The sequence below is a fragment of the Euphorbia lathyris genome, chromosome 5, assembly GCF_963576675.1.
Source record: "Euphorbia lathyris chromosome 5, ddEupLath1.1, whole genome shotgun sequence".
NCBI lineage: Eukaryota > Viridiplantae > Streptophyta > Magnoliopsida > Malpighiales > Euphorbiaceae > Euphorbia > Euphorbia lathyris.
The window spans coordinates 64756871-64770971 of NC_088914.1; the positions used below are offsets into that span (position 1 = coordinate 64756871).

The following is a 14101-nucleotide window of genomic DNA, read 5'->3' on the forward strand; positions in this document are numbered from 1 at the left end:
TTATTAAGTGTTTGTGAAAGTCATCTTATTCAAACATATAGGCAATTATGTTTGTCTAATATTATTATGAAATCTAAGATTTCTAACATCTCTCGCTAACCGCCCTTCAATAAAAACAACACAAACAAATACATATACTTCTTGAAATTCTAAATTCGCACAAAAAAAAAACAAGTTCAAAAATATTCAAAATACATGTCATGGTTAAATTATTTAGACATCATAAAGAACTAAATATCGATTAACTATAAATATTTTTAAATATTTATATCATTTTTTATTAACCTATAAGTCTAATAATTCAAAAATTTGACTAAAAATTTAATTAATGAACTCTTAGTCGGCTAATATTATACTCCCACACTTTTGATCTTCCTCTCTTCCTTTAAATTTTGCGCAATTTGTACCATTTCTCCATATCACCATGTATTTCTCTTCTTCATCTTTTCATCTCTTGATTATTCATCTTCCTAATCCTAGAAAACGAAGTCATGGTTCTTCATCTTCCTGTTTCTGCTCGTTCCTTGGTTTCTGTCTTCTCATGACCATCGAAGAAATGGTTATTCTACGTTATTTTCATCGTTTTTCCCAGTTTATCATATTGTTATTATTGGTTTTAAGGGTGAAAGGCGCGAAACATGTAAGTATCTACTGTTTCCTCTGCATTTTATCGCCTCTACTTTATATTTCTTTATTTTTTTCACATTCTTAATCTACGCTTATCTTTCCTTTTTAACTTTTCATCATTTAATTAAAACGGAAGACCTCTTACGTTCTGTAACCCATAATTTGATGATTTTTCACTTGAAGCTTGCTTCATTTCTTTGTTGGTATTCGTTAAACCAATATAAATTCTTTTTCCCAACTCATTTCTGCATCATAATATTAATACTCATTTCATTGCGCATTTTCAGAAATTCAACCATTAAGACAGAACTAGATGAATAAATTGTTGATCACCAACAATATGAGAATGAGTTATAGTGAAATAATCATCTTTGGTGATAGACCGATGTTATCTTTTTAATGTTTCTCTGGAAGTTCCATAAGTTGATTGATTATCCATCACAAAAATTGTTATTCTAAGTGAATAAATGCTATTATGATTCACTAATAGCTAAGACATAAATAAAGAAGCCTTGAATGGTATAAGAAAAATACTAATCAACAAAACTTTATAACATTTTTAGGAATGCTATTGCCTCAATTCGTTAATTAACAAAAAGCTATAACTAATCTGCAACTCTAATCATCATTGTACACATAATAATAATGATAGTGAATGAAAAAAAGGATTATCGGAGAGGAGGGGCTTCAAGACGAAGGTAATCATACATGAGACCTTGAAATGGAGAAGTAGCTTTAGCCTGAGTTAAATAAATGACATTGTGTCCTCGTACCAACATATTACTAGGAATACCAATGCTGAATAGCCAGTATAATCCATGAATTCCATGTCTTGCTATTGCATTATCTTTTCCAATATTCTCTGTCCTAAACACCAGTTTCCTCCTTATATCGTCATCATTCACTCTCACCTGTACATATACAATTACAATTAATATGATATGAAAATGCACAAATTATGTTTTTCCCCTAAATAAATAATATTTTATTGTCAACAAAATATTTAAACGAAAAGTTAATATGCATTGCACATTAAAATTATATCTTAAAACTTGAACTCTCATAAAAGATATACCTTGAAAGGGAGGATTGTTTCACATTTATTAAAGACCCATTACCTATATAGCTAACTAATGTAGGATACTTAACACACCTCACTTACCTTTAGAATCATCTCACACTTATATGTATTCACATTAAAAATTTATTTTGAACTTGGGTCTAATTCATCTTCAAAATGCATCTTGAAGGGGGAGGATTGTCTGACACTTAAATTAGTCGGGCAACAGTCCTATACCGGTTTGGCATGAATTTAGTATGGAGTTATCTTCCTCTATAGTGTTGGAGGGGAACCAAATGCCCCCTTTTTGCCTTTTATTAGAAAAGAAGTTTGTCCATTGCCTTTCCTCTTTAACCATAATGGATTACCTTATACCAACTCTCGATGCACAAGAACAAGACATTCATATGTTCCATTCAACACTCCCTACCCAAAGGTAGAGGTTCTCAAATGCCTCTATACTTTATCGAAGGATTATATATGTTATATGGAGTCTATGGTAATTGAGAAGTGTGGGGAAAGTTATATAGAATGGAAGAATTGGCATGAAGAAAGTGCAGGGCGGGCCCGTGCGAATTGGCTTACACAACATCAGTGGGCCCATGATCCACACAGACTGGGCGCAAACTTAATACACTACCCTCATGCCTAGTATTGCACATTTAGAGCATGATGTTTGTAGGACTGAATATTTGCAGGTAACTCAAAAGTTAGTATTTTAACATTGGACTAGACTTTAATATCATTTTAAACTTATCTAGAAAGGCACATTGAAAATGAGTATTATGGTCTAATTATGAAATTTACCTCAAGACTAGCCGAACTTGCTCCTGCTAAAGCTAACTGGAATGTGTAATTTCCATATGTTTGCACTTGCCCTATCTCAAATACTATTTCCCACGTGGTTGGTTCGTATCCATTCTTTGTTTGCCTGCAATGCCATAAATATTATAAATTCAACTACCTATATTAAAACAATTTCAAGCAACTCTAACTAAACTACGTTAGAGTTGAAAAATAAAAACAATAAAGACATTATATTTCACGTGGTACGGAATTAACCAATCTCGGATCATTTCAGAGATGAGCTGGTGACGTTTTCATCTGAATGATTTAAGATTAATTGAAGTACCTGGTAACATGAGCAAAGAACCAATCTCGACTCCAGTTGCTAGTGCCAACATTATAAACAAGATCCCGTGTAGGATATAAATCAACGTATCTTTCCCATAGTCCATATTGCCTAAACCTGTCCATTAATAAAAATCAACTTAAGATAATTAGGAGAACAAATCTCTAACATTGTTATTAATTAAGCTAATTAATTACCTCTCAATTGGTTTATCGACGTAGAGACTATTTTCGTAGGCTGGAATAGGATGAGGTACAAAGAATTCACCAGCAGAACGATCAGGAATGCCTATTTCCCATAGCGTAGGTCCGTTTCTAGGAGGTCTATACGTAATCACACCCAATTTTATTTGGCTTCCTACAATTTTTTTAGTTGTCATTAATTCATCTATTACATAATTAATTAAGAAATGAGATACAAATTTCTCCATACATTTTTTTATAAAACACAAATATAACCCTAATATAAGAATGATGCAATTTTAACCTGCAACAAATAAACCCGATCTATATGGGCTAAGTTTAATTCTTTTTTTCCCTATTCAAACTAAAATAACGTATTTTGATAATGCTCAACTTTTCATTTGTTGGAAGTGCAATTAACACCTGGTATATGAAGACGGAGTTGTGGCCAGGAGCGAAAACCATCCCTATAAGTGGTGATATATTACAGCCATGAGTGTACATCTACTTATGCCCCTATCTTCACTTTAGAATTTAAAAGTGTCGATTTCATGTGTTCTGCTATCTATGCTAAAATTTGCTCCATCTATCGTTATCCGAACATAAAATTATTTCAAGTTGGCAAAATTAAGGACACAATTTTACCATTTAGGGTATATTTTTTCTTTTCGAAATTGAGAATTTATGCCAATAATTAAACCGGTATAGGATAGGATAGGATATATACCTGGTTTGATGGAGATAATGCCTTCAAATTTGTAGTCACCTATAAAACCAGGAACCCATGCATACAAATTATACTCTCCTTCTCTCACATTTTGAATCAAAAAATTTCCATTAAAATCAGCTTGGGTCCAAAATTGATAACCCTGAAAATAAATTAACCAAATTAATTAATTGAATTCATTATTATCTAGACTAATTAAATAGAGATTAAGATAATAAAACCTTGGAATCAAATTGCCATGAGCCTAATTCTCCTGGATTCCCCAAACCCACATAAGCATTTCTTCCCAATGTTGAGTTGCCTCTGAATATAAATTATAATTTATCAATTAATTAGTGTTATTAGTATTACTCATTAAATTGTTGATTAAAAAAAGAGTAAAAATAATTAATTACTCATTTTGGAGGGCCAATTGTCCAGAAACAATGCCACGCATGCTTGCATTAGGAAAATCTTGGGATTCAACGAAATCATAAGGCCAATGTAGGGCTTCTATCTCTGCCTAATTGTAAATTAACCCATTGATTAACTTCACATTTAAATGAAATTAGAGATAATCAATTACTAATTAATACTACCTGTTGTTTAGCATCATGCCAAAAGGGTATATATTCATCATTGCTTGGAACTGAATTTAGATAAATAAAATTAGGCCCAAATACTTTTTTCCATGGCTCTCCATTTCTATACTCTGTATCCATATCCATCCCAGAATAATGTGTGCTAGTAAACATCTGTACATCACAAAAATAAATCAAATAAATGTAGTACGGGCCGAGTTGGGCTTGGACATGGTAATTTAATGTAGATCCGGTTCAATCTAGCCCGTGAACAAATGTACTTACAGAAAGAACAATGGGACCAGCATGTGAAGTGAGTTCTTGTCTCATAGGGCCGCCTGTACATGCTTCATCGCTCGGTCGGATCAACCAAAATCCAACCTGTGGATTATGTGAAGATACAAATCCGTGCACCTTGCTATCTTTTAGTTCCATTGCGTATGCATACTTATCATCCACCTAGTACAAATAACAATATTTTTAATGAATTTTTTAACTTATTTGTTTAATAAATTTATACTTATTGACTATCGAGAAGGAATGGAAATGAATATACCTCTCCCTCGTGTTCAGGATTTCTAGTGTCGCTTAAGACAGTAGCTTCAGGGTATGCTAAAACCCGACCACTGTCATGCTCATGCACTGTTGGCATGTGCCTATGGAGATCGTCGGATACAACCATGTAGTCAAACCTATATTATTTGTCACATATTTTTATATTAATTGTAAACCCTCATTTAATTACAATAATATAATATGTATATTGATCCTTTAATAATGTTGGATAAAATTATTTTCATAAAATATGGAAATTCTTACATATCTACATGGAGTTTGAAAGCCATCCTAATTTGATCCATATTGACATCTGGCCATCCTTTTAACCGTTCCATAATAGCATATGCATATACTCCTGATTTTCCTCGGCGGACTATATACCTACGAAAACACATAACGCAAAATCATATCTCTTAATCAAATAATTAACATATAATTATTAGAGAAATGAATACCTTTTGTCTATATTTAAAGGAACAGCAGAGTCCCCTAAGGCAGGGCTCCATTTCATACTGAAAGAAACTTCTACTTGTTCTTCATTTGATACTATAACTTTGTAATCTGTTGTTGGTAACCTATAAATTAATAATTTGTTAAAAATGTATTAATTTTAATTTAATATCATATTAGTAATTAATTGTTAGTAAGAGTTGGAGGAAATTTAATTACTTGTCAAACTTATTACGTCCAATTCCTGGCTTCGACCATACAACGTCCCAATACCTACATATATAATGGATTAATCCGAACTATACTAATAGTGAAAAATAATAAAATTAGAAGTAATAAAAAAAACGTACCCTCGTGCATCTTCTTTTCGTCTAGCGTCAAGTACATTATCAATTCCATTGTATGCTATCCCGACAATAAAACCTTCTGGTTTCGATAAAGTAACTTGAAGAATACCATTATCAATCAAGACCTGTTAGAGATTTATGCCACTCTAATGATGATATTTTTGCTTCATTATTGTTAAAAATTAATATAATTAAATTTTCTTATAAGAAAATATAATTAAATCTTAAGTATTAGCTTATTTATTTATTGAAATGGTTTCTTGACAACACTATCAATCAGCCAAACACCCACTCCTACTACAAATGGTGTAAGAAAATCCAACAATCTTTCCTTTGGGCCGTTAAGATTTAGACAACAGCAACATCGGAATAGGGTGGAAATGCTATGACCATGGACTCTAATGCGAGTGTTTGGTGTTATTGGGCCTTCTCATACATTAAAAAAAACTAGGGGTAAATTACACATACAGTCTCAACTTTGCCTTTACTTTTATATGGATCCCTCAACTTTCCAATTTACTAACATAATTAGGGGGCGTTTGGTTCGCACGGGGTAATGGTATGGAATCAAGAAAGAGAAACAAGGAAAAAGGAATGGAATGACCCTAAATTCCCTTCTCTGTTTGTTTCTGTTCCACAAAAGGAATGATATACTCATGATTCCTTTTGTGGCTGTTTGGTTCAAATGAGGTATTAAACTAGAGTTGTATTTCTAACAATAATTTCTATACATACATGTGTGTATATTAATAAATTAATCACATGTAGAATGAAAAATCAATTTATTCAACCATTAAAATCAAAAGACGATGAAACTGAAGAAACTAAAGAAACTGAAATAAAATAAATAAATAAAAATGCATAAATATTGTATTTTAAAAAGAAAATAATTATTTTTAAATAATTAAAAATAAATACCAAAACCGAATAATATGATAAATGAAAAATATTTGTCAAACTTATTTTTCAGAAGTAAAAACAAATAAGTATAAAGATCAAAAGTGAAATTAGTCTAGGGATAAAAAATATAAATAAAAAAATATAAGGATCAAAATAAAAATCAAAAAGTAAAAATTAGTCAAAAATATTTTTTGAGAATAAATAAATAAATAATATTTAAATATAAGGAGTGAAGTTAATTCAAGGATTAAAAAAGTATAAATAAATAAATATATGGACCAAAATAAAATTTAAAAATAAAATCGAGACTAAAATGAAATTTTATAAAGAGAGTAGATGAGAGAGAGTGGAAGGGGAATGAAAAACCTTAGGAGATTGGGGGAATGAGATTAGAGGAGTTATGGGTAAACTCAAAACTAAAAGAAGGTAAAAGGAATGATTGAATTGATAAAATAAACATCAACAAAAAGGAATGAAACATCTTCTTTCCCTTGCCCTTTCCTGAAACCCCAAAACAAACGGCCCCTTATATCTTTTTACCATTGACCAAGTAAAAATAATAGGTCACCACATTTTGGCTGGAACCACTATTTTATATTTTCTAAATCACCATTTTGGAAGTTTTCTCTATTTAAACAACTATTTTTTCTTCTTAACCAAACAACATTTAAATGACTTTACAACAATAATGAAAGTAATCGAAAATTTAAGAGGCAATGGGTGTAATTTATTCAAAAACCTAGTTTATCAATATTATTTTGAATTACTCTAAGAATTGTCTATAATTCAAATACAAATAGTAACCATATAACATGTAAACTCTCTACAAGCTCAAATCAATCCAAATACTCCGTTGAAATTGAAGTTTTTTCTTATGATATCAGAGCTAAAAGAAGTCTAACAACTTTGAATTTATTTTCATCCGTGCACTATTCTACACGTAGTAACGTCCGAGGAAGGGGGCGTGGTTGTGGAAATTACCAAGGTCAGAATTCCAACAGTTCCAATGTCACCATTGCTCTGCTCCACTCGACGTCAGTTCGCTGACATGTCACAGTTGCAAAGGAGCTAGACATATAGCGAAATAGTGCCTATCGCCCAAGCTAAATCGAAATTAAAGAAATTCATTCAAACCACCCTCCTCCAATATGGTTGCCACGTTAAACCCATCTAATTGCGGACTTGGAAAATCTCATTGTTCATTCAGAATATAACCGTCCTAAAGAAGTTATAGTAGGCAATGGAAACACAATCCATATATCTCATGTTGATCATTCTATATTTCATCTTTCTTATTCCTCACCTCAATTTCCTAATATTCTCCATGTATCTAAAACAGTCTATTATCTGTCTCTAACATGCTTCAATCCTATTTTTCTTGAATTTTTTGCTAATCATTTTTTATATGGATTTGGAGACAAAAAAAAACGAGATATATCGCAAAACAAATAAGAATGACATTTATACTATGTCTTTCCGGTCATTGTTACGGCATCAAGTTCAAGCTTTTAGTGTTTCCTTCCCAGTGGCATGCTCCATTAGGACATGGAAATTTGCATATTGTTAAGAGAACTCTCTCTGTAAATAAAATTTCCTTATGTGTAATAAAAACATTACTTTATGTGATTCTTGTTTATATGATTATTGTTGTGTTAGTAAGACATGTCATCTTTTTTTTCCTAAATCTTATTTTGTTCCTAATGGCCCATTGAATTTGATTTGTTCGGATATATGGAGTCCGGCGCTTATTATTTTTTCATCATCAGTTTCGTTTTTATGTTCTCTTTTATCAACCAATTCTCTCTTTTTATATTCTTCCTCTTATATATCTAATAACTCTTATCTGTAATCAAAGTTTCTATCACAAATGGAAATCACATTTCACACATGATTATTTATTGACTATATAATGTTATATATCAACTATCACAAATGCATAAAAAAGAAATTAAGATGTTAAAAATGCATAATTACATGGTTAGGATCTGGTTCTTCTAGTTTTACTCCCCGAGGCATGGGTTCTTGCTGCAGAAATTTCCTGCAACAATATCATAAAAAAGAATATATATATAGAATAAATAGAACCAATTGAATATTTCTGGAATTATTTTAAACAACCTTTTCTTTCACTGTCAAAAGTTAAGAAAATGTAAAATAAAATCTTACCGATGTGATGTTACTGAAAAACAAAAAGTCAGCCATAGGCATATGTATAATGCGAGATGCATAGATGAAAAATTGAGATTCACGGTGATCTCAGAAAGTTAATTATTCAATGAACATAAAGAGATTTATTTATTTACTTGTGTGAATTATAATAAGAACTTCAAAATTCACAAGTGTCTGTGAGGTTATATAGTATTTACTGTTGGTGTAGCTAGGAAGTCGCTAACATTTCAGTAATTTATGAAAACTCCTTTAGATTATGTGTTATTTGTCACTCATAACTTGAGAATATGATCTAATTTAGGTGCATTTCTAATTTTGGAAGTATTTCTATACATACAAGAAAAAGTTATGGCATTACATATGGCAAATAAAGAAGATTAATACTATAATTTCTCTTTAATTTTATTAAAATGTGTATAAACAAATTGATAAAATGATATGTGTATAAATAACTGATCTATACAAGAGATCATCAAAGTTGTGGAGGGGCTTCGAAACGAATGTAGTCATACATGACAGCATGGAAGGGACCGTCATCTCTAGATTGAGTTAGAAAAATAGTATTACTTCCTACTACAAGATGATTACTAGGTACGTCTATGGTGTACAACCAATACAATCCGTGAATTCCATGTCTTGCTAATGCATTATCTTTCCCTATCAATCCCGTCGTAAAAAGAGGCTCTTCCGCATTCTGGTTGTTGAACCGAACCTTCAATACATAAAAAAAACGTTATGTTTCTATTGGTATCCTTAGGACCGAATCGTTACATTCATGGTTATAAAAAAATTTAAAATCCTAACCGGCATTGAAATAGAATATTTAGTTATAAACCTGAATTTCAGACAGGGCAGCTGATGCCAACGCCAATTGAAGAGTATAATTCCCACTTTGCTTGACTTCTTCAAGTGGAAATATGATCTTCCATGTTGTTGCCTCGTATGTATTATTTCCTTTTTCCCTACAGATAAAACATAACTTTCATAAACTAGCCTTTTAAATAAAAATGAAGACACAACTAAAGATGAGTGTCGGTACAATATAGAGTTTAACTAAAAGATATGTAGAGGTACAATAATTAATTAATTACCTTGTAACATGGGCGAAGAACCAATCTTGAGAGTAATTACTGATACCAACATTATAAACAAGATCAATTTTATATAAATCAGTATATTTTTGCCATAATCCGTACTGTCTAAACTTGTCTGTTGTATGATTGGTATATAATTTGTTCATGAGTGTTGGATATGCGTCAGGAACGTAGAATTCAGCAGCAGAACGATCAGGAAATCCAATATTCCACAAAGTCGGACCATTTCTTGGAGGAACATATACAAGGGAACCCAATCGTAGCCTACTTCCTGGTGTAATGGTGATATCAAAGTTATACTTGTAGTCTCCAATCACACCTGGAACCCAAGCATATAAACTGTAGTTTCCAGGTCGAACATTTTTAATAAAAAAATTGCCTTTCCTGTTAGCTCGGGTCCAAAATTGATAACCCTGAAAACATAATTCAAAACCCAATAATTATATAAATAATAGATTCAGTGAAAATTAAATGAAAACGCTTGAAACTAACTGAAAGTTAGTGAAAGTTACCGAAAATCAGCGAAAAGGAAAAATTTAACTAATAATCAAAAGACTACAAATCCTATCAACTACCCGTACACAAAACATTGTATTTTGTGTTTGATATTACAAAACTGTTTGTTTTGTAATTATAAGTTTATTAATAAATAATCTGAACTAAAGTTCAATTAGTAGAAAATATTGCAAGGTAAGTAATTTGGATTTGTTGAAAAAACATTTAAAATCGAAGAATAGCCTTTATTATAACCTTTGACAGGGATTACGTACCTTAGCTTCGTATTGCCAAGAACCCCCTTCGCCAGGTGCAGCCAATCCGACATAAGCAGAATTGGCATACACTAACCTCTCACTCACATACTTATCTCGAACTGTTAGATGACCGAAAACACTCCCTCTTTGATCGGAGGAAGGAAAATCTTCGGACTGAATGAAATTGTATGGCCAAATTCTCTCTTCTCTTAACATCTATATACAAAATAAAAGTAAGATAATGTTTTTCTAATGATATGTATAATGTATTAAAATTAACATACCTGTGCTTTAGCATCTTGCCAAGGTGTTAGAGACTCTTCAGAGGAGGGAATTGAATTAAGATATAGAAAAACAGGACCCATAACTTTCTTCCACTCTTCTCCATTTCGGTATGTTGTATTAAAGTCCTTCCCGGCATAATGGGTGCTTGTAAACATCTGCATTTTAATTTAAATTATATTGGTATGTGACGTTAAATTATTAGTTTGACGTGCAGATAAATATATCGAGAGTTGCGTACATTGAGAACAGTGGGGCCAACATGGGAGGTAAGGTCTTGTTTGATGGGCCCACCAGCATGAAATTCGTTGGAGGGAGAAATCATCCAAAAGCCAACTGGTGGGTCATCTGAAACCCACCCATGTACCTTGATTTCCTCGTATTCACATGAATATTGATATTTGTCATCTACCTGTAATATTATCACAATATATATTCGTTAAATAAAAAAAAAACTAAAATATTTTAGTACCATTTGGATTTCGATCTCTAGATTTGAACCCTCATCGAATGATATCATATCTCTGGAATTTCTTTTATGTACTCTTTATTTGAAGAATATAATATTACCTCTCCTTTAAGTTCGGGATTGATTGGATTAGTCAAAAGAACAGCTTCCGGATAGGCAAGTGGCTGGCCGGTGATACGGTCTTCCGGCATTGGCATTATCCTTTGCCTATCGTCCGACACCGCCATGAAGTGAAACCTGTACACAATTTCAATTTTTTTTTTCATAATTAAGCACGCATTTCTAATTATTTACAAATTAATTTAGTTAATTGAATTAGTTTTCCGCTATTAATTACTTTTCTTTTTGGAGTTTAAACACAACTCTAATTTGATCCATATCAACATCAGGCCATCCTTGTAAACGTTCCAATATTGTATACATATATACCCCTGAACTTCCACGCCTCACTATATACCTGCATCAATTAATTAAAATCGAATATCATTAATTTATGCATTAATCACAATCTTAATAAAAAAATCTACATTATTTCAGTAAAACTTACCTCTTGTCTACATTTAGAGGAACCGAAGATTTATCATTTGAATCCCATTTTTTCGAAAATGAAATCTCTACTTGTTCTTCATCTTCCGTTATGATTCTAAAATCAGTGGTTTGTAACCTTAAGAAACAATAATTTAATTACAATTTTATCAATTTGGAAACCATATAATTAATTTAATTATCACATCGACAATTCATGAAAATATTGATAAAATAATATAAATCATATGGGCCGTATTACTTGTCATAGATGATGGGCTGTCCAGGTCTATTCCAAACCACATCCCAATATCTGCGCTCAAAATAATATTGTGAAGAGAAGTTAGAATTATATTTCAAAGAAAGGCATAAAAAATGTGATCTAGCTAATTAGTTATTGATAAATTATTTTTACATAGTACTAAATTAAAATGTTTAAATACATACCCTCTATTATCTTCTTCATTGGCGATTTCAAGTACGTTATTGATTTCGTTGTACTTAATTCCAGTGACATCACCACCCGGACTAGAAAAAGTGACTTCAACAAGTCCATTATCAATCACAACCTAATACAAAATATTAACAAACATTTAAGAAAGTAACATAATAAAAAGAAAATTAAGTATTACTTTCCATTGAATATATATACGTAGAGAAAAAAAAATAAAAAATAAAATTGAATGTTTAAGACTAATTCTTTTATAGAAATAAAAGTGACATGGTAAAATTTCCATGTATACAAATATGTATTATTTATAGAAATACAAAATTAATAGTAAAAATTTATTAATTTACAAAGTTGGTGGTCCAATATATCTAAGATAATGAAATTATTGGGTTATAGGAGTATAAATTAGTGACCCTTAATAATCAGATTTCGTAATTAATGTTTGGTATTTTTTAGAGAAAGTAATTAATGTGTTGATTAGACGACGTTCACATTTCATAGTCAACATTTGAATAACAAATATAATTTATGATGCACCATACTTACTCGTCGACGGTTCAATACTTGAAGTTGAACCCCCAAACCAGAACTAGAACTATTATTGGTCGTCGATCGCAAAACATTACTGCACAAATTTTCCAGAAAAAATAATGATATTTAGAACAAGAAAGAATTCAAAGTAGAAGAAACACAAAATGTTCAAACAAGAATTTTCTTCTTTTGAATAGTACTATAAGGATTAATTACAAATAACTATCATGTGGTTTGATCGATTTGCGATGTGGTATTTTTTTTGCAAACATAACCATTTAGTTGTTATCGTTAGCAAAATCAAGACAAATCACAAATACCACATCGTAAATCGGTTAAACCACATCGCAAATGCCACAGTAATTAATAAGAAAGAGAGAGCGTAACAAGAATAGGAAAAGACAAAAGTGAGAATACAGGGGACCAGAGCAGTAACCACAGGAAATGTGAGGCTCCAGAATATAAAAGTTAAAAAGTAAAAAGAAAAGCTGTGTTAAGGAATGTATTAGCTGAAACAGTAACCCAGCATGTGAATCTTTTTTTTTTTAACTGTTAGATTGTGAGTTTTAAATTCCCTGAAAAGCTGTAAAAAAGGCACAAAAAAGACATGATAATGGTAGAGAAAAGGGATGAGGGAAGAACCTAGGTGGGCTCTGGGCCGAGGAGGCAATGAAGACGAAGAAGAAGAAGAAGAAAGAGATTGTTAAAAAACGCATCTTTTGATTTCCTTTCTGTGAGAAAAGAATACACAAAATAAAGAAATAGATTAAAAGATTAAAATAAAGTAATTAGTAAACAGAAAAGAAAAGGCATACCTTACTTATTACCAATGTATGGCAGAAGAAAGCTGGATTTGAAAGGTTAAGGTATATTTTATTCTGCTATTCTGGTTGTGTTTGTACCAGATTTTGTTGGCAGAAAGAAGAGGGGAAGGAGAAAAGAGAAGAAAGGGCTTTTTGTAAGTCGAAATTGATTCTTGTCTGTCCTGTCTGCCCTTTTTATAAGTTACAACAATGTCTTCTCTTCTGTTCTGTTCAAGTCGGATGTGTTACGAACAAGCATTTTTTCTGCTTGCCTTGTGGGTTTTCTTTCATCCTAGACTTTTATTTTTCAATATTTCTACTCTTTTTTTTTTTATTATTTGGAATAAGTTTCTGACTTTACATAATCCCAATTTTTAAATTGGAAAAAACACTGCTGTTGTAGTTGGTATTAAAAAGCAATTTTATCCTTTTCATTTAAAATTGTGTAATTTTATCAATAGCGTTTAGAAGTTGTGCCAATT

At 31.4% G+C, this 14101-nt stretch overlaps 2 protein-coding genes across 2 annotated transcripts; both read right to left on the minus strand.

Moving 5' to 3' along the window:
* Window positions 1-1295: 1295 nt before the first annotated feature.
* LOC136229848 (probable rhamnogalacturonate lyase B) lies at window positions 1296-7619 on the minus strand. Its single transcript, XM_066018728.1, has 15 exons — window positions 7557-7619; window positions 5647-5768; window positions 5516-5569; window positions 5302-5421; window positions 5108-5227; window positions 4845-4980; window positions 4574-4747; window positions 4307-4462; window positions 4124-4230; window positions 3950-4031; window positions 3729-3870; window positions 3017-3176; window positions 2820-2936; window positions 2495-2618; window positions 1296-1538 (listed from the first exon to the last, which is right to left on the minus strand). The coding sequence occupies exons 1-15, from the start codon at window positions 7617-7619 to the stop codon at window positions 1296-1298; spliced, it is 1920 nt and encodes a 639-aa protein (XP_065874800.1).
* A 1460-nt stretch (window positions 7620-9079) lies between these two features.
* Window positions 9080-13879, minus strand: LOC136229959 (uncharacterized). Its single transcript, XM_066018840.1, has 14 exons — window positions 13632-13879; window positions 13459-13547; window positions 12832-12910; window positions 12282-12403; window positions 12097-12147; window positions 11857-11973; window positions 11647-11766; window positions 11411-11546; window positions 11082-11252; window positions 10843-10998; window positions 10577-10774; window positions 9804-10219; window positions 9548-9674; window positions 9080-9424 (listed from the first exon to the last, which is right to left on the minus strand). Exons 2-14 carry the CDS (start codon window positions 13530-13532, stop codon window positions 9185-9187), a joined length of 2007 nt encoding a protein of 668 aa, XP_065874912.1. The 5' UTR covers window positions 13533-13547; window positions 13632-13879; the 3' UTR covers window positions 9080-9184.
* Between the last annotated feature and the right edge of the window lie 222 nt (window positions 13880-14101).

Excerpts from the sequence above, each read along its gene's own strand:
- LOC136229848 (XM_066018728.1), bottom strand. The coding sequence starts at position 7,619 with ATGTCTAGCTCCTTTGCAACTGTGACATGTCAGCGAACTGACGTCGAG. Across the intron at positions 5,769-7,556 it reads TCGAGTGGAGCAGAGCAATG|GTCTTGATTGATAATGGTAT; the intron begins GTGACATTGGAA and ends AATCTCTAACAG. Across the intron at positions 4,463-4,573 it reads CTGGTCCCATTGTTCTTTCT|ATGTTTACTAGCACACATTA; the intron begins GTAAGTACATTT and ends TGTGATGTACAG.
- LOC136229959 (XM_066018840.1), bottom strand. The coding sequence starts at position 13,532 with ATGCGTTTTTTAACAATCTCTTTCTTCTTCTTCTTCTTCGTCTTCATT. Across the intron at positions 11,974-12,096 it reads CAGCCCATCATCTATGACAA|GTTACAAACCACTGATTTTA; the intron begins GTAATACGGCCC and ends TTGTTTCTTAAG. Across the intron at positions 9,425-9,547 it reads CTGCCCTGTCTGAAATTCAG|GTTCGGTTCAACAACCAGAA; the intron begins GTTTATAACTAA and ends TATGTATTGAAG.